Here is a 20,745-nt window from a genome sequence, read left to right on the forward strand (position 1 = left end):
CGGTTGTGCAAACCCAGTTTCATCAGCTGGTCTCAGACGATCCCGCAGGTGAAGAAGCCAGATGTTGAGGTCATGAGCTGGCGTGGTTACACGTGATCTGCGGTTGAGGCCGGTTAGGCATACTTCCAAATTCTCTAAAACGACATTGGAGGCTGCTTATGGTAGAGTAATAAACATTCATTTTTCTTGCAACAGTTTGGTTGACATTCCTGCAGTCAGCATGCCCCCTCAAAACTTGGGATATTTTGTTACAACTGCACATGCTAGTAGCGTTTTCGTGTCCCCAGCACAAGGTGCACCTGTGTATGATCATGCTCTTTCATCAGTAATATAATTTTAATATGCCACACCTGTCAAGTGGATGGATTATCGTGGCAAATGAGACATGCTCACTAACTGGGAAGTAAGCAAATTTGAGCGAAATACGTTTTTTGTGCATATGGAACATTTCTGGGATCTTTTATTTCAGTTTATTTAACATGGGATGCCAAGTTACACATCAAAATAGTTAGCGTCATATTACGGTCATTCCTCCCCTTCACACCAGGGCTGCCAATAATATGGTTGCTGTAAGAGTGACAGAAATGGGGGGGGGGGGGAATTGGACCTGTGAAAAAACAATAGGTACCCACTTTCATGAGACACATTAATTGAATGGTTGCGACCACAGCCATAGCGAAAGATCATTTAAATCGTATTTTAATGCGTTTTTTCCTCCCTGCTCCATGTATTCAATGTGCAACATTTTGAAATGTGGCTGTTAAGTGCGGATTTACTTCCGGGCTATTATCAGATCCTTTTCTGTATGTTCCTAGACGGTGGTCAGCTGATGTAGATGAGTGTGAACAGCAGAATAACCTGGTGTGTGTGACCCAGAAATATCTCCGAGAATAAAGGGCCGTGAACCTAGATGTGAGAGAAGACTCCGGTAAGATGATAATTATATTGAAGACAATTCTCGGCATATTTAACAGTAGAAACGGTATAGCTAGTTGAGCGTTTATACAAGCTAGGCAATAGTTAGCCAATTAGGCTGACTAGGTTCTGTCTATTTTGCTAGTTAATTACCTTGCCAACTAGTTCTCCTAGTTCTGCAGCTCAATAGTTGGTTAGCTCCCCATCGTATTTTTTTCCCCAGGGCGAAGGTCAACCACCCACCAAAGTTACTTCTGAAACCATAACTAACGTCAGCTAAGGAGAATATCAACAATGTATGAACTTGTCGAGATGGTTAGCTATCTTTTCCGGTCAGGCAGGCAGACATCTTGGGGCAATAAAATAGCAATTAAACCTGCTAAGTGACAGACAGGGAAATTAACTTGCTAATCCAGTTGTGTGTGTGTGTCCAGTTAATAAGTAAAGCCATGTTGTGCTGGAATGGGGAAACTGTCTTGCTTTCTGTTCTACTGTAGTACTATACCAGGAAGTCACACACAGCTAGAATTCCAGGCATGTCTTTCATTTCATAGTATTCATACGCCTCATCATATTATAAACTATAACAAATGAATAATACATTATTTGGCATAATCAGGAAATTGTCTATTCCTTTTCCCAATACCAGAAACCCTCCATAATGAACCTGAAACCACACCCATAGTCATAGCTAGCTACTACTGGAGTTTTGTAACATTTACTAGCTTTAATAGTTACCATTATACATCTAACCTACCCAGCATGACTACTTTAGGATTTGTGTGTGTACATCACCGTTGTGACTGACTTATTCACCACTGTGGGATCCTTGATATCTGGGTAATTCAGAATCATCTTTATTCTACATTTGCATGTACCGGGAATTTGACCCGGTGGAATGTAATAGCACCCTCTCAATCAGACGGAGTTCGTTTTCACCATGGCCAGTTTGGACTAAGGAACAGCCACGATGATCGGAGGACTGTTCATTTACAACCACAAAGGGGAGGTCCTTATCTCCCGTGTCTACCGCGATGATATAGGGTAAGTGAGGTGGTAATTGGTTTGGGGAGTTTTTAAGGAGGTTCTATTACAATGCCGTCATAAGAGAAGACGGAGATGGGAAGTGGTGTCCACCTGGTTGGCCTGAAGTTAGTTGGATGATTCTGTTAGGGGTTCAATGTAACTACGTAGGTATTGAACTTACTCCTTAGGTCATTAGCACAGTGCACCCACCAAACAAAATTACTGAGCTAATAGCTAGGCTATAATCATCTTGGGGATAATGGCTGTTGTATCAGGTCTTAGACAATGCAATATTTCTGCAGTAGCCAATGAATGAACCCTTTTTTGCATGAACTCTTTTGACTCATCATATACGCTGCTGTTACTGTTTATTGTCTATACTGTTGCCTAGTCACTTTATCCCTACCTAGATACAGTATGTACATATATCTCAATTACCTCGTACCCCTGCACATCGACTTGGTACTGGTACCCTGTGTATTTAGACAAGTTATGGTTAGTCGTTGTGTATTTGTTCTTCTCGTTATAATTTTTCAATCATTTCCCTTTTTTCCCCCTCTGTTGTTGGGAAGGGCCCGTAAGTAAGCATTTCACTGTCAGTTTAGGAAGCATATTTGAACATTTGATTAGATTTTCTCACCCAGCTATCTAACCCCACCACTACATCTAGGGTTGATGATCTTGCTTGGCACTACAAAAATAATGCCAAGATTTTCCAGACACAAGATTTGTTGATGCATTCAAATTGCCTTAGATTAGACTCCACACTCTCTTAAATTCAACCACTATTGGTGGGAAAAGTAACTAATTTAACTAATTTAGACTGCATTTGGCGGTTTACTACAGTGGTATGGCCTTTTAAACACCATGTTACTCTATCTGTGTACATGCACAAATGTCTTTGTACATTTTTGTCTCTTTCCTCTCCTTTATATCATCCCTCTACCTCTTTATCCTTCTGTCATTTTCCTTCATCTTGGCCACTGTAGAAATAGGTAAGCGATGCACCAGCCTATCAAGCATGTCCCCTGACCCAAGGCAACCAATCAGTGACTCCCAACGCATGTCCTCTGACCCACAGCAACTACCTGATGACCCTTTCATCATGTCACCTGACATATCAGTGACCAAAGAACACAAACTCAATTACTGCAACCAACTAATGCCTCTGAGGTGCATCTACTGTCCTCCCCTTACCCACTAGTATCTCTTCCCTCCTTACTCGACATTGCTTTCTAAAAAAACAGTTGGACAGACCCTGTTAAATGATCATTTATGGTACCAGTGACCCTTCCGTCCCTATCTCCATCTCTCTTTGTCCACTCTCATGGGGAGAGGCTGGCTAGTGCTGAGTCTGTCTCTGCAGAGTCCCTCATCTAAAATTGGTTCCAGAGATTTGTATTTCTGGGAACTGGTTCCCAGAATCTGTACTGGTTTCAAATGAATAAAGGTATGATAAACTACGAGGCAGTAGCTTTATGGTCAATGTCAGTTTCACTGTCAAGCTCACAAGTTGTGGACCCTGCACCTGGGAATCTATTCCTGAATCTTGAACATCACTGATTGGGACTCCGCAGTCTTGTCTGGACATGCTGCCTCATCTGTAGTAAACCCTTCAGTTATTTATACATCCACATCAGATCTCTAAAGCACTCTAACTGTAACAGTATAGCTACCCGGGCTCGAACCAGGGAACCTCTGCACACAGACAACAGTCACCCACGAAGCATCGTTACCCATCGCGCCACAGACAAGTTAATATGTGCTGGCCTCAGCAAAGCGTACTATTAGGATGTTCGGAGGGTTACTTGTTTTTTTTGGGGGGGTGGGGGGGCAATAGTCTTTAATATTCTACCAGGAACTTGAATGTCAAGTAAAAGGTCTGGAATAAAGAATATGGTAGGTAGTGTAGTTGACAAATGTATGACAGTTGACTATCCCTCTGAAAGTCCCAGGGAGACAGTTGTACTTTATACACACTACTGGTGTGTGTGTACTATTAACCAAGAGCGTATTAACCAAGAGAGTTTGCTTTTGTTGTGATCAACTGCAGATGGAGGTACATCCTCTTCCACATTTACTCATAACATGAAAGCACTGCTTCTCTTCCTTGCTCTGTGTTGCCAACAAATTTTCAGGGTAAGTTGCTAGAGGCAGGTTGATTTGTTGCTAAATGACTTTGTGATGTCATTACGTAGAATACACAATAACGTTACGCAAATTGACTGGCCATCTCGGCAAAACATATGATTTGACATTTGTTCAGGTACAGACTCCCACTCTTCTGTACTTCTGGCTGTACAATATTGATTGAGACATGTTGATTGATGTTGTAAGTTCTGTTCAAGATCAAACATTCGTGACCATCTATATTCATTAGGTTTGGCTCGTCGAACCCGTACTACTGCTGCAGTCAGCCAACAATGATTTGCAATTTGCTGAAATTGCTGCTGGCCTGCTGCTGCCTGTGCACGAGCTGAGCGCCTGCTGCTGACGTCACTCGCAACGCATTTTTGCAGCCAGGCACGTGTGTTGTGACAGAGAATCGTTTTTGTGTCATTTAGACGGAGAATGCGTGCATTTCAGCATTTGAGTCCCTTTTCAAAAGTTGCTAAAAGTTCCAAATACATTTTTTTAAAGTAGCTACATTTGTTGCTGGGTGCTGTTTGGAAAAAAAGTTGCAAAATCTATCAACAAAATTGCTAAATTGGCATCACAACTTGCTCTACCTTCTTTTCTCAGGCGCAACGCGGTGGACGCGTTCCGTGTGAATGTGATCCATGCCCGGCAGCAGGTGCGCTCTCCAGTGACCAACATTGCACGTACCAGCTTCTTCCATGTCAAGCGTTCCAACATCTGGCTGGCAGTGGTTACCAAGCAGAACGTCAACGCCGCCATGGTGTTTGAGTTCCTCTACAAGATGTGCGACGTCATGGCTTCCTACTTTGGCAAGATCAGCGAGGAGAACATCAAGAACAACTTTGTGCTGATCTACGAGCTGCTCGACGGTAACTGTGGCCGACCAAATTTCTCACTCTTATGCCATTTGATATCTATTTTTCCTGTTCGGTTTCTCTCTTACCCTCTTCATCATTTGGTTTCTTTGTTTTGTGCAGAGATCCTGGATTTCGGGTATCCCCAGAACTCTGAGACGGGATCACTGAAGACCTTCATCACTCAGCAGGGCATCAAAGGCCAGGTGAGGATGAGGAGTATCTCCGTGTCACTGCCGTAACGCTCTGCGATGGGCTCTTTAGCAGAACTGTGGGCCATCTGTTTTTTGACTCTCTTCTTTTTCTTTCTCTGGGATTGTGGACACGGGCCGGATGCAGCATCAGGTAATGATGAGCCTCATTTGGTTTGGGCTGTTCTATTTGGGACATTAGGCCTGGTTGCAACCATACACTGTTTTCTTTCACTTGATATCCTGTTGATCTTTCTCTCTCTCTCCTTTTCCAGACAAAGGAAGAGCAGTCTCAGATCACTAGTCAGGTGACCGGGCAGATTGGCTGGCGTCGCGAAGGCATCAAGTATCGACGCAATGAGCTCTTCTTGGATGTGCTGGAGAGTGTCAACCTGCTCATGTCGCCTCAAGGTGAATGATGGTCATAACGCTTGAACGTAAACGGCCTACACAGTTGTCCTGTTGAATATGCTAAGAGGAAAAGTATCTAGGGGAGTTGTAGGAGTAATGTTGTTTCCTCGTGATTGACCCTTTCAATTTGACCCCATCCAGGTCAGGTCCTGAGCGCCCACGTGTCCGGCCGTGTGGTAATGAAGAGCTACCTGAGCGGAATGCCAGAGTGCAAATTTGGCATGAACGACAAAATTATAATTGATAAGGCGGGTAAAGGCGGGGTCACTAATGAGGCGGGAAAGAGGTGAGTAAGAGTGGCTGTTTGGACAGAGCCATTCCATTTAGTTTCAGGAAGTATACTGAAATTGCACATTTCATGAGGAGAATTAGAAATTTGCTTTAGTTTCTGAGTTGAAAAGCAATTCACTCCAACCCTGGACAGAGCTTGACATTAAAGGGCTGGGGCTAAATATAAGACTTGTGCTACAGAATTGGATAAAGAATGTCTTGTATTGAGTTTCAACTTTTTCAACTCAGACTGATGGGCAATTGTGTTTATTCTGACTTAACCTTCTGTGTACAGTAGAATGTTGTTGTTGTTTCAGACAGTTTACTGCCCAAACTGTCAGTCCCTGGACTAAGACTTCTATTTACAGCTTTGCTTGAGGCTTACAATTAGTTTTCCTTTCAGTGTGTCTCCTTTCTTTCTCTTTCTGTGCTGTACCTCAGTGATTTAGGGGGAGGAGGAAGGTACTGTATTGATGTCTGGCCTTACCTCCATATGTCCCGCTGTCTTGGCTATCGTGTCATTTATGGTGACTGCTTTATTAAGCATTTGAGGAGGCTCCAATATTTACTGGTATTACTATATTCATTTGTGCTTCGGCAGTCAACTCGTGTGACTGCTAATTGATACAAATCTGACTAGCCTCTTCAAATTTTTAGTGGACTGCTCAATTGGTTGTTTATTTCTTAGTCATTACTGAGTGTTGTTTGTTTACCCGCTTGACCCTTAACCCTGACCCCGTCTTTGACAGTGATGGAAATGGTTAGCATCCACAGGGTTGCTGTGTTGTGGTATCCACGGTGTCCCTTTTAATGTGTCTGTATTGAGTGTGTTTCTGTGGTGTTGTATTAGGATGTGGGGCATGTAGAGCAGTGCATTTATATGTTTGGTTTGTGTGTTCGTTTGAGTGTGTCAGTATGACCGGGTGGGTATGCGCGGATAGACGTTCAACTCTCTTCTCCCTCTGCCCCTGTAGTACCAGTGGAAAGCAATCTATAGCCATCGACGACTGTACGTTCAACCAGTGTGTGCGTCTCAGTAAGTTTGACTCGGAGCGCAGCATCAGCTTCATCCCTCCGGATGGAGAGTATGAGCTCATGAGGTAAGTGTGTCACAGGTCTAAGCTTCAAAACTATATTGACCCTGTGCATGTGCTTGCATGTTTTGTATTGGTCTGTATGCATTGTGTCCAATGATTGAGCCATTCCCCCCTGCGTGTGTCTGTTTGACACGAGTTGTGTGGTTTTACCCCTGCGTCTAGATACCGAACCACTAAAGACATCATCCTACCTTTCCGAGTCATTCCGCTGGTCCGGGAGGTGGGCCGCACCAAGCTGGAGGTCAAAGTGGTCATCAAGTCCAACTTCAAACCCTCGCTACTGGCCCAGAAAATTGAGGTAGTTATTTGGCCTCTTCAATTATTTATTTTTTGATTGTAGTGTCCTGTCACTTTGTTTGAAACTGGTCTTTCATGCGATCTTGGGGTAAATTGTACTCTTCTTGAAGTTAGTATGTTTTGTATCATAACCCTTTGTTTATGCTCGGTCTGTTAATTGTAGTTCTTACAAGTTCCCGTTTAGTCTGCTGCATGAGACTTTATCATGTTATGACTTGTTTACCGTTGCTCCAGGTGCGCATTCCCACGCCGCTCAACACCAGCGGTGTCCAGGTGATCTGCATGAAGGGTAAGGCCAAGTACAAGGCCAGCGAGAACGCCATCGTATGGAAGTGAGTTATGTCAATCATCTCCATCACAGTACCCCCTTTTTCAATTTTGAATGGCCCTTTCCGATGTTGAATGTCTGTTTCCTACATGGAGGATTAAGCGCATGGCTGGGATGAAGGAGTCTCAGATCAGTGCTGAAATCGAGCTGCTGCCCACCAACGATAAGAAGAAGTGGGCGCGTCCTCCCATCTCCATGAACTTTGAGGTATGGCTGCAGGCACACGCAATGATCATTTTGAGCATTTCAGCTTACCGTATTAAAATTGCAGTTGCATACAACTCCTAACCTGGATATCTTTGTCCCCCTCAGGTTCCATTTGCCCCCTCTGGGCTGAAGGTGCGCTACTTGAAGGTGTTTGAGTCCAAGCTGAACTACAGTGACCATGATGTTATCAAATGGGTGCGCTACATTGGCCGAAGTGGCATCTACGAGACTCGCTGCTAATGTTAGCGACCAGTATACCAAGCCATCTCCCTCTGTTCCTCTGTCCGCCATCTCAACCTCTCCCCTTTACTCAATGTTGGGGATGAATAAAAAAGTTTTTATAACGCACAGATGTGAAACGTTGTTTTTTTTTTAAACGAACTGGTCCTGTAGAAAAGACAGTTTGTGGTCATACGCACATAATACAGAAAGGCCTGCACACTGTCTATGCTCCCAATTCACTGCTTTAATGACAACGTATTACTCTGAAACAGATCTTCGCCAGGTCCGTGTTACGTCCAGTCTGCAGTTATAGGGTCAAGGTCTTTGAAATGACCCGTTGTTTTTCGGGTCCATCTTCTTTTAGCTAACTAGTTCCTTTCTCTCCTTTGAACTGCTCTGTCTGATCGCATGTGAGCTTATTGAGAATTCACTGTTTCGGTGAGTGGGACTCATCCTGATCACATTGCCTCAACTGGCTCCTTGTTTGTAAAATCCGATCATGTAACGAGCACCACCTCTCGTCTTTGTTTTCACTTGACTACTTGGGATTTGTACACGCACTTTCTCTGTTGGGTTGCAATGTACATGAACACGTGCTAGTGAAGGATTGGTTGTGTTCCAGGCCGACAACACTGTTGTCGGTGCATTGCATCAACCAAAGGTTATGCGCAGTCGGGGATCAGATTGCTATATGTGGTTACCGGAGGTGATAAACACCTATCTAGGCATGTGAAATCAAGCCATGAGGGGATCTGATTAAGCTGGCACCAGGTGCCCCATCCATGACGTACGTCAAGCACTTGGAGTAATGACTTATGAGAAACCTTGATATACAGTGGGGCAAAAGTATTTAGTCAGCCACCAATTGTGCAAGTTCTCCCACTTAGATGAGAGGCCTGTAATTTTCATCATAGGTACACTTCAACTATGACAGACAAAATGAAAAAAAATCCAGAAAATCACATTGTAGGATTTTTAATGAATTTATTTGCAAATTATGATGGAAAATAAGTATTTGGTCAAGTTTCTCAATACTTTTATATACCCTTTGTTGGCAATGACGGTCAAACGTTTTCTGTAAGTCTTCACAAGGGTTTCACACACTGCTGGTATTTTGGCCCATTCCTCCATGCAGATCTCCTCTAGAGCAGTGATGTTTTGGGGCTGTTGCTGGGCAACATGGACTACTTTCAACTCCCTCCAAAGATGTTCTATGGGGTTGAGATCTGGAGACTGGCTAGGCCACTCCAGTACCTTGAAATGCTTCTTACGAAGCCACTCCTTCGTTGCCCGGGCGGTGTGTTTGGGATCATTGTCATGCTGAAAGACCCAGCCACGTTTCATCTTCAATGCCCTTGCTGATGGAAGGAGGTTTTCACTCAATCTCACGATACATGGTCCCATTCATTCTTTCCTTTACACGGATCAGTCGTCCTGGTCCCTTTGCAGAGAAACAGCCCCAAAGCATGTTGTTTCCACCCCCATGCTTCACAGTAGGTATGGTGTTCTTTGGATGCAACTCTGCATTCTTTGTCCTCCAAACACGAGTTGAGTTTTAACCAAAAAGTTATTTTGGTTTCATCTGACATTCTCCCAATCTTCTTCTGGATCATCCAAATGCTCTCTAGCAAACTTCAGATGGGCCTGGACATGTGTGTGGTTCTGGGATTTTTGCTCACCGTTCTTGTGATCATTTTGACCCCACGGGGTGAGATCTTGCGTGGAGCCCCAGATCGAGGGAGATTATCAGTGGTCTTGTATGTCTTCAATTTCCTAATAATTGCCCCCACAGTTGATTTCTTCAAACCAAGCTGCTTATCTATTGCAGATTCAGTCTTCCCAGCCTGGTGCAGGTCTACAATTTTGTTTCTGGTGTCCTTTGACAGCTCTTTGGTCTTGGCCATAGTGGAGTTGAGTGTGACTGTTTGAGGTTGTGGACAGGTGTCTTTTATACTGATAAGTTCAAACAGGTGCCATTAATACAGGTAACGAGTGGAGGACAGAGGAGCCTCTTAAAGAAGTTACAGGTCTGTGAGAGCCAGAAATCTTGCTTGTAGGTGACCAAATACTTATTTTCCACCATAATTTGCAAATAAATTCATTAAAAATCCTACAATGTGATTTTCTGGATTTTTTTCCCTCGTTGTGTCTGTCATAGTTGAAGTGTACCTATGATAAATTACAGGCCTCTTCTTTAAGTGGGAGAACTTGCACAATTGGTGGCTGACTAAATACTTTTTTGCCCCACTAAGTGCTGCATCTGCCTTCCCTAGGAAATGTTTGTATACATTACGGAAAAGGCATCATGCCGCCTTGTTAACAACCTGGCGGCGGCGATTACTGTTCGATTTAAGATTAAAATCATCCATGGATTTGACAAATTCCACAAGGTTATGGTTGAAGTTTATTTATTTATTCCATTGACATGTTCCCTGGGATCTCATGCCTGCACATTCAGGAACTAAACAAACTCAACCCAAACAATAAAATGTTTAAAACAATGTACTTAAAGCCAGGTACATTTTGTATCTGACAGATAGTGAAAGGTTAGTACTGGCGTCTTACATATCAGAAAACTCTTGCTACCAAGAGAGAGAGAGAGAGATAGACATGCCCTAATGAGAAGCAGTATTTTAATGGATTATATCATCCCTTATACTGTATAGACAATCCAACATGGTTACGATAATATGCTTAAAATAATTATATAGGAAATAAAACCACCTGCTTTGCTGCCACAAAGACTAGCAAGGGTTGGGTCAACAGCCAAAATCAAGGGATCCCAACAACAGGAGGGAGATATGTAACAGGGATAAAATTGTATTACGTATGTAGTCATTTTTAAAACGAGGTCTCGTTATTGCACACAAGTGTTTGGGTTCAGCTAGAACCTCCTGAAAACAAGTTCTCTTGAGCCCTACTGAACAAGATCCAGTTCTTTAGTTAAATGCTGGACACTATGCTTTGAAAACCTCTGTCCAACGACTGACCTCGAGTGAGACCAACTATTAGTATTATTATAATGTGCAAAAAGGCCAAGCTGAGTCCATGGATGGAGGACATCGAGATGCCTACACATACTAGCAGTTTACACACTCACAGAAGCAAACAAACACTCCGAGGGGGAATCCTCAAGGGACTGATGGTTACTATATTCAGATAATCTGTGGAGGAATGCAAAAGTGCACCGAAGACAACTGAATTTCCCACTGAACTCATGGGTAACTAAAAATCTACCCACTAAGGTTATAACATCCTGAGTAGGAAGCGTGCATCAAAATAATATCTATAAATGTTCCTATCGGTGAGAAATGCAACATCGGCTGTCAAAAAATTATTCTGCATTAACCCCCCTCTGACTGATGTGGTACAGTACAAATTAAAATGGACACCAGCAATTTAAAAAGGAGTGAAAAAATGAACTGAGGGACAACGCTATACTGATGATTGGTTGGAGGGGCTTGAACGTTGATACTGTCGATGGACCGAAGAGCAGGATTAACAAACGCGTAAAATGGGAGCCCTAACCTTCGTCAGACTCGTCATCATCCTCACTGACGGTGTATCCCCGTGCAGCACTGTGGTGGGGTGAGGCCAAGGCCTTGTTTAAGAAGGGCATGCGGAAGACGGGGGAGGGAGAGCGCTCACGGGTGGGACTGCTGCTGGGACTCTGCCTTGGGCTGATGGCCTGCAGCATCCGGCCCCTGCCCTCCTTCAACATGTGCTTCTACAGAGAAAGAGAAGGTGGCATGTCAGTCAACATTACAAGTTCATTGGTTGTTCTTAGGCTGTAGAACAAATTAGGCCGTGCACACTGATCTATAGCACGATACAAATCTTCCATGGAAAACCACACTCATCACTATATTATTGCCCAGAGCAGGAAATTAGGATTGCCACAAAATACACCAGTCTACTTTACACCACACAGAGAGAGAGAACAGAAGCTCTCTCACCAGTGCTCCCTCGGGGCCGAACATCTGCAGGAAGTTGCCGATGAACTCCCGGGACTTCTCCTCCCACCTCTGAATGAGGTCGATGCTCTTGTTCTCCACCTTCTGCACAAACTCTTTACTCTTCTCCTCCACGTCACGCACCTTCCTCTTCACCTTGTCCACACGCTCCTGCAGGTGGTACTTCTTCTCCTGAAAGACAGGGGGGCACGGTGTCAAATCCAGACCTTGGCGAGCAAGGCTGCACTAGACTAGTAAAAATGTCTTTCATTCAACTACTTAAATTAATTATGCTTCTACTGTCCTCTGACAAATAGACCGATGGCTACCTCAACTTGAGTCATAACTAGCAATAGTTATCACATGATCACCACAACTAATAACGATGAAGTGTTAACGCACATTTATGAAGCTGACGTTGAGCTCTTTTGCAGTGTAGCCGCGTTGCAGGTTGCGTCTCACGTACACGTCGTAGTCGCGGACGATGCGTGTGATGATGTCCGAGGTGGAGATGCCCTCCGTCCGCTGGGTGGGCGCAAACATGCCTGTAGGCACAAGGGGTCAAAAGGGTCATCGTGACAGACACAGGGTACCAGGACGTTCATGTTTGTCATTCCTGCTGGTTGTCATGGTACCCACCCGCCTCCTTGATGTGCTTGTAAACGTCATCCTGGCCTGCTGATGTATATGGGATGTCGTCATGGGCAACAAAGTCGATCTGGTGGGTTATCGGGGTGAATGAGAGACGGATGACATCACACACAAAATATAAACCACAGTTAAAGTGTTGGTCCCATGTTTCATGAGCTAAAATAAAAAGATCTCCAATTTTCCATACGTACAAAAAGCTTCTCAAATTTTGTGCATCAAATGTTTACATCCCTGTTAGTGAGCCTTTGCCAAGACAATCCATCCACCTGACTGGTGTGGCATATGAAGAAGCTGATTAAACATGATCATTACACAGGTGCACCTTGTGCTGGGGACAAAAGACCACTAGAATGTGCATCACAATACCACATACGTCTCCAGTTGAGGGAGCGTGCATCTGGCATGCTAACCGCAGGAACACCAGAGCTGTGGCCAGAGTTGAATGTTAGTTTCTCTACCATAACCCACCTCCAATGTTGTTTTAGAGAATTTGTCAGTATGTCCAACCGGCCTCAACTGCAGACCGACCACGTGCAACCACACCAGCCCAGGACCTCCACATCCAGCTTCTTCACCTGCAGGATAGTCTCAGAAGAAGCCATCCGGACAGCTGATGGGTTTGCACAACCAAAGAATTTCTGTACAAACGGTCAGAAACCGTCTCAGAGAAGCTCATCTGCGTGCTCGTTGTACTCACCAGGGTCTTGACCTGACTGCAGTTTGGTGTCAAAGCTGACTTCAGTGGGCAAATGCTCACCTTCAATGGCCACTGGCACATTGGAGAAGTGTGCTCGTCACGGATGAATCCCGGTTTCAATTGTACCTGGCAGACAGTGTGTATGGTGTCGTGTGGGCGAGTTGTTTGTCCATCGTGGTGGTGGGGTTATGGTATGTGCAGGTATAAGCTGCGGACAACGAACACAATTGCATTTTATCGATGGCAATTTGAATGCACAGAGATACCGTGACGAGATCCTGAGGGCCAGTGTCGTGCCATTCATCTGCCGCCATCACCTCATTTTTCAGCATGATACTGCATGGCCCCATGTCCTAAGGAGCTGTACACAATTCCTGGAAGCTGAAAATGTCCCAGTTCATCCTCGGCCTGCATACTCACCAGACATGTAACCCATTGAGCATGTTTTGGATGCTCTGGGTTGACGTGTACGACAGCATGTTCCAGTTACCACCAATATCCAGCAACTTCGCACAGCCAGAGGAGTGGGACAACATTCCACAGGTCACAATCAACAGCCTGATCAACTCTATGTGAAGGAGATGTCGCGCTGCATGAGGCAAATAGTGGTCACACCAAATACTGACTGGTTTTCTGATCCACGCCCCTACCTTTTATGTATCTGTGACAAACAGATACATAATCTGTATTTCCAGTCATGTGAAATCCATAGATTAGGGCCTAATGAATTTATTTCATTTGAATTTATGAACTGTAACTCAGTAAAATCATTGAAATTGTTGCATAATATATTTTTGGTCAGTGTACATACTCTCAGACCAATCAGCATGTCAATGCTTTCCATTCCCCCCATCCCTCTAACTTTCTTTCCCTCTCTCGTGCTCACTCACTCGGTGCTTGGTGAGGAATTCGGGCGTTAGCGTCCAGGGCGCGTTCCTGACGACCTCGTCCACGTAGCGGCAGTGGCTGACTGCATCGTAGCGCTCATCCTCGTTCATCACTGTGAACCCCTTGAACTTGTGCGTCAGGTCGTCACTACACACTGAGACGGGATGAAGAGAAGCACAGAGGTTCAGGGAAATCGAATACACAATTAGTCCTAGTACTTAATTAAGCACCATCTATGTAAAGTTAATTCTCTGAAAAAAAAATGATGCTGAAGAACCAAATGGACAGACAGTGACATGTTAAGAGGAAAGGTTGACACGCACACAGCCAGAGTGAGACACTCACCGCCCACAATGAGGTACGTGTTAGGGAAGAGGCCCTTGGCCTGCATGAGTGCCCGGGCGTGGCCTGAGTGGAACACATCAAAGATGCCATCTGCATAGACCCGCACTGGCCTATGAACTGTGGGAGAAAGGAGGGATGTGCTGGTGATGACAGTCAATCACAAGTCACTTCATTAGCGCAACATTCTATACCCCTCAAACTCAACTTGAGTCTGGACCTTGAAGCCAGTTCCACTACATTTTTTTCATTGTTCCCCTCTAATCAGGGACTGATTTAGACCTGGGAGACCAGGTGTATGCAATTAATTATCCAGCAGAACAGACAGTGGAGGAAAAAGTAGCTTAATAGAAAATGACTCAAGTAGGGTGTAATCCCAGAAAAGCAGCAGGCTCCCGACCCCGTGGGGTAAGAGTTGAATAAATTTTCGGAACGGTACATTTGGGGTGAGAGGTTGTTTTTGAGTGAGTATAAGACCGTGAGTGTGCGCGCGACTCACATGGAGTTCCCCTCTTGGCCTCCTCCATGCTGACTCGCAGGTATGGAGTGTCCTCAGCCGACTCCAGCTCATCAGCAAAGGAGGCGGGATCTTTTAAACCCTAGTGTAGGAACACACAATACTACAATGAGGTTTTCCTTCATAAGAATCATTTGACTCACTTGCCTCTCTTACCCAACACATAGAAACTCCCCATAAACAAAGTCTGCGCACACACACAGACCCACAAAGCCTCTTTCTCACTCACCACGGTGGATTTTGGGACTTTCCCTGGCCGCTCTACCTCCTCGGATTCTCCCTTGGATCCATCTCTCCTCCTCTTCCTGGACAGGCTTGACCGGCTTGAGCTGTGGGCCTCCATTCAAGGGCTGAAAGGGCAAAAGTCACGTGGTCACACACCAACCACCATCTTGCTTAGAGAGCAAAAGTAATCACTTGCAGTTTTGATACTCTCAAACAGAATGTGTTGTCTATGTGGAAGAACAACGTTAACCAGTACCAGGATGTGCAAATAAGTCATCTTGACTCTACTGAAGGTCACATAGGCTTATTTCGTACAAATTATGAGATAGAATCGTCTCTCTGCAGCGAGTCCTCATCGAATTACCTTGGTGAATTCCATTCAATTATTGGCCACAGGGTGGCGTTAATCCACGACCCGGGGGCAGGCAGGTCAGGTGGTGTGTTTCTGCGTTTGCCGCGTCGAATGGTACCGTTACCTAATAACCTGTGCATGTTCTCGGTGAACACATTCACTTGGATTTAAAATCACCCACACTTTCAAATCGACACTTGCCTCTGTTCAGGTTTAATGCTCGGATTTATGTTGAAATAAGAAATGCCTTTTTTTTTTTAAGGAAATAGCTTTGCCCCGCCTCATTCCAGAAATTCCTTCGCAATAACATTGAGGGTTAAAAAAAAAGTTTGACCGTCGGCTTTAATAATCTTTAGTCAAAAAGTACTACTGGATTAGGTATCTGGTGTGCATGTATTAGGCTATAGTTTCACAATCAACAGTGTGGTTGCATACCTTTGCGGCTCAACCTTTATTGGATAGCTGGCACAGTTTAACAGTGTTTCAGAGATTTACATTTGCATGTCATGTCTGAAATTAGTAGCTATTTGATCAAGGGTGATACTCTGACAATTCTACAATTGGGTATTATTCTACACACTGGCTATCATTGTAATGAGTTCCGCCTCCAAACAAGATCACATTTGGTTGGTACCGACCAGACCAAATCTGAAACAATCATAGATGTCTATGTTTCACAAGTTTGGACATCACAGCATAGCTCAGTAGAGTAGGAGTACAGTAAATATGTTCAGCATAGTAGATATTGTATGTTCAGTACAGTATACTGTACTCTACCTTTTTTTTTTACTGTACTGTCCAAACTTGTGAAACAGACATCTATGATTGGTTCCGATTTGGCCCGGTCAGGGCGGACTGACCAAATTTCAGCTACTTTTCAACTTCCATGGAGGTTCGGTGTCGATCGGTGCTCAGTGGGTGAGGATGCTGGTTACAGTAAATGGAAAGAAGGTAGGTGTCATGGTAGATGTCAGTAAGAGCCGGGAGAGGTGACATTAACTGAACAGAGAGAGAGAGAGAGAGAGAGAGAGAGAGAGAGGGGAAGAAGGAGAGGGAGGGGTTGTCCAGACTGTTCAGTTATGCTTTGACCACCAGACAACAGTCAGAGGAAGAAAAGAACAAAAACAGTTCTGAGCTGAACATAACAGTATGCCAGTGGAAGGGAGGACAGTAAGAAGGGGAACTATGGGAAATCAATCATTGTAGCCAATTAAATTGCAGTAATTCTGTTACAAATTAATAAACAAACTTGACATCAGTAAAAACACAAACTAATTGGTAGAGCTACCTTTACTTGTTACTTTATAAACTTTCATTATCCTTCCTCATGAGGGAGAGAAATTATAAAATATCTTAAAGATACAGTATGTGGGTTTTGTTTGGTAACAAAATTACAAGGCAAAGTTTCTTAAACTTACAGAAAGCAAATCATTTCTCAAACAAAATGTGACGATATTAGTGGGCAGGGGTCTTTACTTCAACACGATTGTGTTTTGATGCATTTCTAATACCGTGTAAGACTTTTTCTGGTAGATGTTTTCTAAGACCCCTTTTCAATCTGTTATACCACAAATCAAAGCCTTTGCTTATTGAAAAATGTATATAATATGCCTCAATTAAAGAGACTCATCTTTCACTTGACACCCAATTTGACATGATCTTATGAAGTCCACATGTTGGTGCTCATGGATCCTTTCAGATTGAAATCCCCACATGCAGTTTGCAAAAGTCATAGGCTATTTGTAATGTTAGCTGGTGCCAAGCTGCAATGGCTTAAACACAATGTTCCCATAACTCTTTACCCGTGTGTGTCTTCCACGGATTCAGTTACTATGGAGTACTAGTATTATTCTATTCCAGTCTACAGACATTATCTTCTAGAAAAGTGTGTGTGTGTGTGTGTGTCACGCTGTATGTGTAACTGCCAAAATAAAGGAAACACGTGAGTAAATGAGGGATACAAAGTATATTGAAAGCAGGTGCTTCCACACAGGTGTGATCCTAGAGTTAATTAAACAATTCACATCCCTTCATGCTTAGGATCATGTCTAAAAATGCCCAGTTGCCCATTGTTTTTGTTACCATGGCTAGAAGAAGAGATCTCAGTGACTTTAAGGGGAAGAGGGGGGTGTTAACGTGTGTGTCAGTCACCAGATCTCAATTGAACACTCATGGGAGATTCTGGAGCAGTGCCTGAGACAGCGTGTCGCACCACCATCAACAAAACACCAAATTGTGTCATTTCTCATGGAAGAATGGTGTTGCATCCCTCCAATGGAGTTACAGGCACTTGTAGACTCTATATTAGTGGTCACCAACCTTTTTAGTCAAGATCACTTTGAGTCAAAATGCATGCCAAGATCTGCCGCTCTGATTTTTTATTAAAATGACTTAAATGTAAGCCTATGCAACATTAACCAATTAAAAAACAGTACTGTATCAATGAGGTTTGTGCAGTAAGCTATAGGCCCAATACATGATTACTGCATACTGGCTTTGCTTGAATTTACCTGCCAATGCATTGTTGTTTGGGACATTTAAAAAATATATATATATTACAAAATTTGAGGTAGGCTATATGATCACACCGGTAATAGATCCATTGTTGTATTACTTGTTAGGTACAGCTGAGTGAGCATACATTTAAATGATTTGCTTTTTATTTTACTGGGCTGATGGTGCCTGCATCTGATGGTCAGTCTTAGCGGAGGGAGAGAGCAGCAGACTGAGTGTCCGTCTCAACATCCCTCCACTGACACTGACCAAAAAGGGACACGGTCTTCCAGCTGATGGCGAAACTCTAGTCGCACTGCATTATTTCTGCCTCATGCACAAAATCATGTTGTTACTCCTATGAACAGAGAAAGTGAAATATTGCTCAATATTTTTTTTAAAGACCCAAGCTGCTAATAATAACAACGCAAGCCTATCGATACACTTTCCTACTCATCCGTTACTGTTTACTGTGCTTGTTGTAGCGCTGAGTGGAAATGGGAAGAACTTGCATTTTATGGCTTGAATACAAAGTGTTGACAGTGCTGAGTAAGAACTCACTCCCAAACTCACTCCCAAACTCCCAAACTCACTCATAAAAGCAACAGCTCTTTGCTGTATTTGTTGACAGTCGCTCTCTAGTCATGGTTTAAACGTTTTGAAATCTCCCAGTATCCATTTTGCCGTAGCTTTCTTTTATGCCTGCTACATTACTGCAGACTCAAGTCATCTGAGCAATCTGATTGGCCAGCGGTAGCATAGTGCAGTTGATTTCCTCTCCAGGCCCACCGGGAAGGCAGAGTTTGTACCTTCAGACACATGAAATGGAAACAGCTTGCCTACCCGGCACGCAGGACAGCTGAATTGGCTGCAGCTACCACCAACAGCCCGAGACTAATAGAAAAAATAAAAATAGAACCACAAGGCTTCATTGGGTTTTTTATAGAAATGTTTGGCGATTGACTAGAAATGCCTTGGAGATCGACCGGCCGTTCTGGTGGCTTAACACCCTATTAAGGCACTGTTAGTGTTCCCTTTATTTTGGCAGTTACCTTCATCTGTTTCACACACTTTGCTAGAATATGGTCTCTGGTCTGTAGACTGGGAAATAATGCTTGTTAAGTCACTAACCACTAGCTACTGACTGATCCCATGGAAGGCTCACTGATCTACACCAATTGATTGTCAGTGATACAAGAGAGAAAGGTGGCTAGGGGTTTTCACACAAAGCTTTAGTTTAGCTGATAGTGACCTCATAGGGCAGCTGTAGTCTTAAACAGTCGTTCATCTCTTAGGTTGCCATGAGTCACCATGCAGACAGATTCCTTCTCTGACTCAGATTTGACAAGCCAACAAAGTATGCAGATAAGTAACCAGCTGTACTTGACAAGTACAGCCCTCTGGAAACTAAATCCGTGGGCGGATTCGATTATGCCGAGGCGCGGGGCACTGCTCCATTGCCCGTAACGTGAACGAGCAAAAGAGGGCGTGCGGGCCCAACAGTCATGGTGCTTTCAAGACAATCGGGAGAAAAAAATACGAATCATGACGTCAGTGATCTTCAGCACGGAAAATCTGTTCTAAAAAGTAGGCCCGGGTTCCCGACTAGGAATTACGCGTAGGATGACAGTTTAAACTAATTTTCCCATTCGGAGTTCGTTTTTTTCCCCGAGTTCCCTGTTGTCGTGAACGCACTGAAATCAGAGATTTCCAAGTTCCCAGTTATTTTGAACGCGGCATTATACTCAGATAACTAAAAAAGACATCATTCACGTACTTACCCTTCTGTGCTTGGGATTTGCAGTGTAGAAGTAGCTAACGTTACTGCTGAAAGCTAATCTAGCTCATAGACAGTGTGTTAGGGAAATATTTTATAGCTACCTAACGTTACTGCCAAGTTGGTTTGTTCTCTGTTGCTTGCTAACTGTTGGTTAATAACGCTAAATTCATTAACTAGCTAGCAAGAACAGTGCACCCAACACTCAGGTAATGTTAGTCCAATGTCTCGAACTGTGCCACCAGCTCGATAGGAAGAGGACGCGCATTGGTTAGGGAGTAGACTAACAGATGGATTATCAACAGAGTATTTCTAGCTAACTAATGCAGTCCTCGGAATGACAGTTTACTCCACAGGAACTACAACAACCGGGACACGTTTCCAGGAAATGACGTACATTTTAAAGGGTGCCTGACATTTCCGGTAAAATCTCTTCAGTCAGAGAGGAAGATGCGAAGCGAGATGTTACTCTCGCCAAAACCTGGCAAAAATAAGCCCAATACCTAAATTTATCGCCTGCATTCCCGCCCAAGTATAGGTAGCAGCGTCCCAGACCAGACTAGTCTCAGATTAGTGGGTGTGTCAAAAGGGGGTGCTGCTTGATTTCGAAACGCCAACTCCTTTCCATACACCCATACCAAAGATTTTTACAACTAAACTAATATTTATTTATTTACTTCCGTTTGAGTAAATACTAACACTTTTCTTTCTTAAAACTGCATTGTTGGTTAATTAACAGCTTGTGAATAAGCGTTTCACTGTAAGGTGGTATTCGGCGCATGTGACAAATAAAATTGGATTTGCTAGACCACAGCCTGTCATTTCAAATGAGAACAAATTAGTTCTAGTGGGCAGAGCCAAGTACGAACTAGCGAGATCCTATTGGCGCGTTC

General features: G+C 43.8%; 2 protein-coding genes across 8 annotated transcripts; one reads left to right on the forward strand and one right to left on the reverse strand.

Annotated features, from left to right (window-relative positions):
• The first annotated feature begins 581 nt into the window (after nt 1–581).
• ap2m1 (AP-2 complex subunit mu-1) lies at nt 582–8,083 on the forward strand. 3 transcript variants are annotated; one of them, XM_090242393.1, is made up of 12 exons: nt 582–928; nt 1,823–1,959; nt 4,684–4,949; nt 5,058–5,140; nt 5,401–5,536; nt 5,678–5,822; nt 6,248–6,268; nt 6,781–6,906; nt 7,066–7,201; nt 7,435–7,532; nt 7,624–7,735; nt 7,841–8,083. In XM_090242393.1, exons 2-12 carry the CDS (start codon nt 1,886–1,888, stop codon nt 7,973–7,975), a joined length of 1,332 nt encoding a protein of 443 aa, XP_090098519.1. In that variant the 5' UTR covers nt 582–928; nt 1,823–1,885; the 3' UTR covers nt 7,976–8,083.
• A 2,277-nt stretch (nt 8,084–10,360) lies between these two features.
• LOC110530149 (choline-phosphate cytidylyltransferase A) lies at nt 10,361–20,414 on the reverse strand. 5 transcript variants are annotated; one of them, XM_036985705.2, is made up of 10 exons: nt 19,857–20,227; nt 16,443–16,509; nt 15,235–15,355; nt 14,988–15,087; nt 14,492–14,608; nt 14,149–14,300; nt 12,550–12,628; nt 12,313–12,455; nt 11,914–12,102; nt 10,361–11,684 (listed from the first exon to the last, which is right to left on the reverse strand). In XM_036985705.2, exons 3-10 carry the CDS (start codon nt 15,346–15,348, stop codon nt 11,481–11,483), a joined length of 1,098 nt encoding a protein of 365 aa, XP_036841600.1. In that variant the 5' UTR covers nt 15,349–15,355; nt 16,443–16,509; nt 19,857–20,227; the 3' UTR covers nt 10,361–11,480. The 5 variants fall into 5 exon arrangements, with proteins under 5 accessions (XP_036841600.1, XP_090038165.1, XP_021468674.2 ...); XM_090182039.1 differs by lacking the exons at nt 16,443–16,509; nt 19,857–20,227 and adding an exon at nt 20,356–20,414; XM_021612999.3 differs by lacking the exon at nt 16,443–16,509 and having other exon boundaries at nt 19,857–20,388.
• Nucleotides 20,415–20,745: the final 331 nt, after the last annotated feature.

The sequence above is a fragment of the Oncorhynchus mykiss genome, chromosome 8 (assembly GCF_057628025.1).
Source record: "Oncorhynchus mykiss isolate SJ-2025 chromosome 8, ASM5762802v1, whole genome shotgun sequence".
Lineage (NCBI taxonomy): Eukaryota > Metazoa > Chordata > Actinopteri > Salmoniformes > Salmonidae > Oncorhynchus > Oncorhynchus mykiss.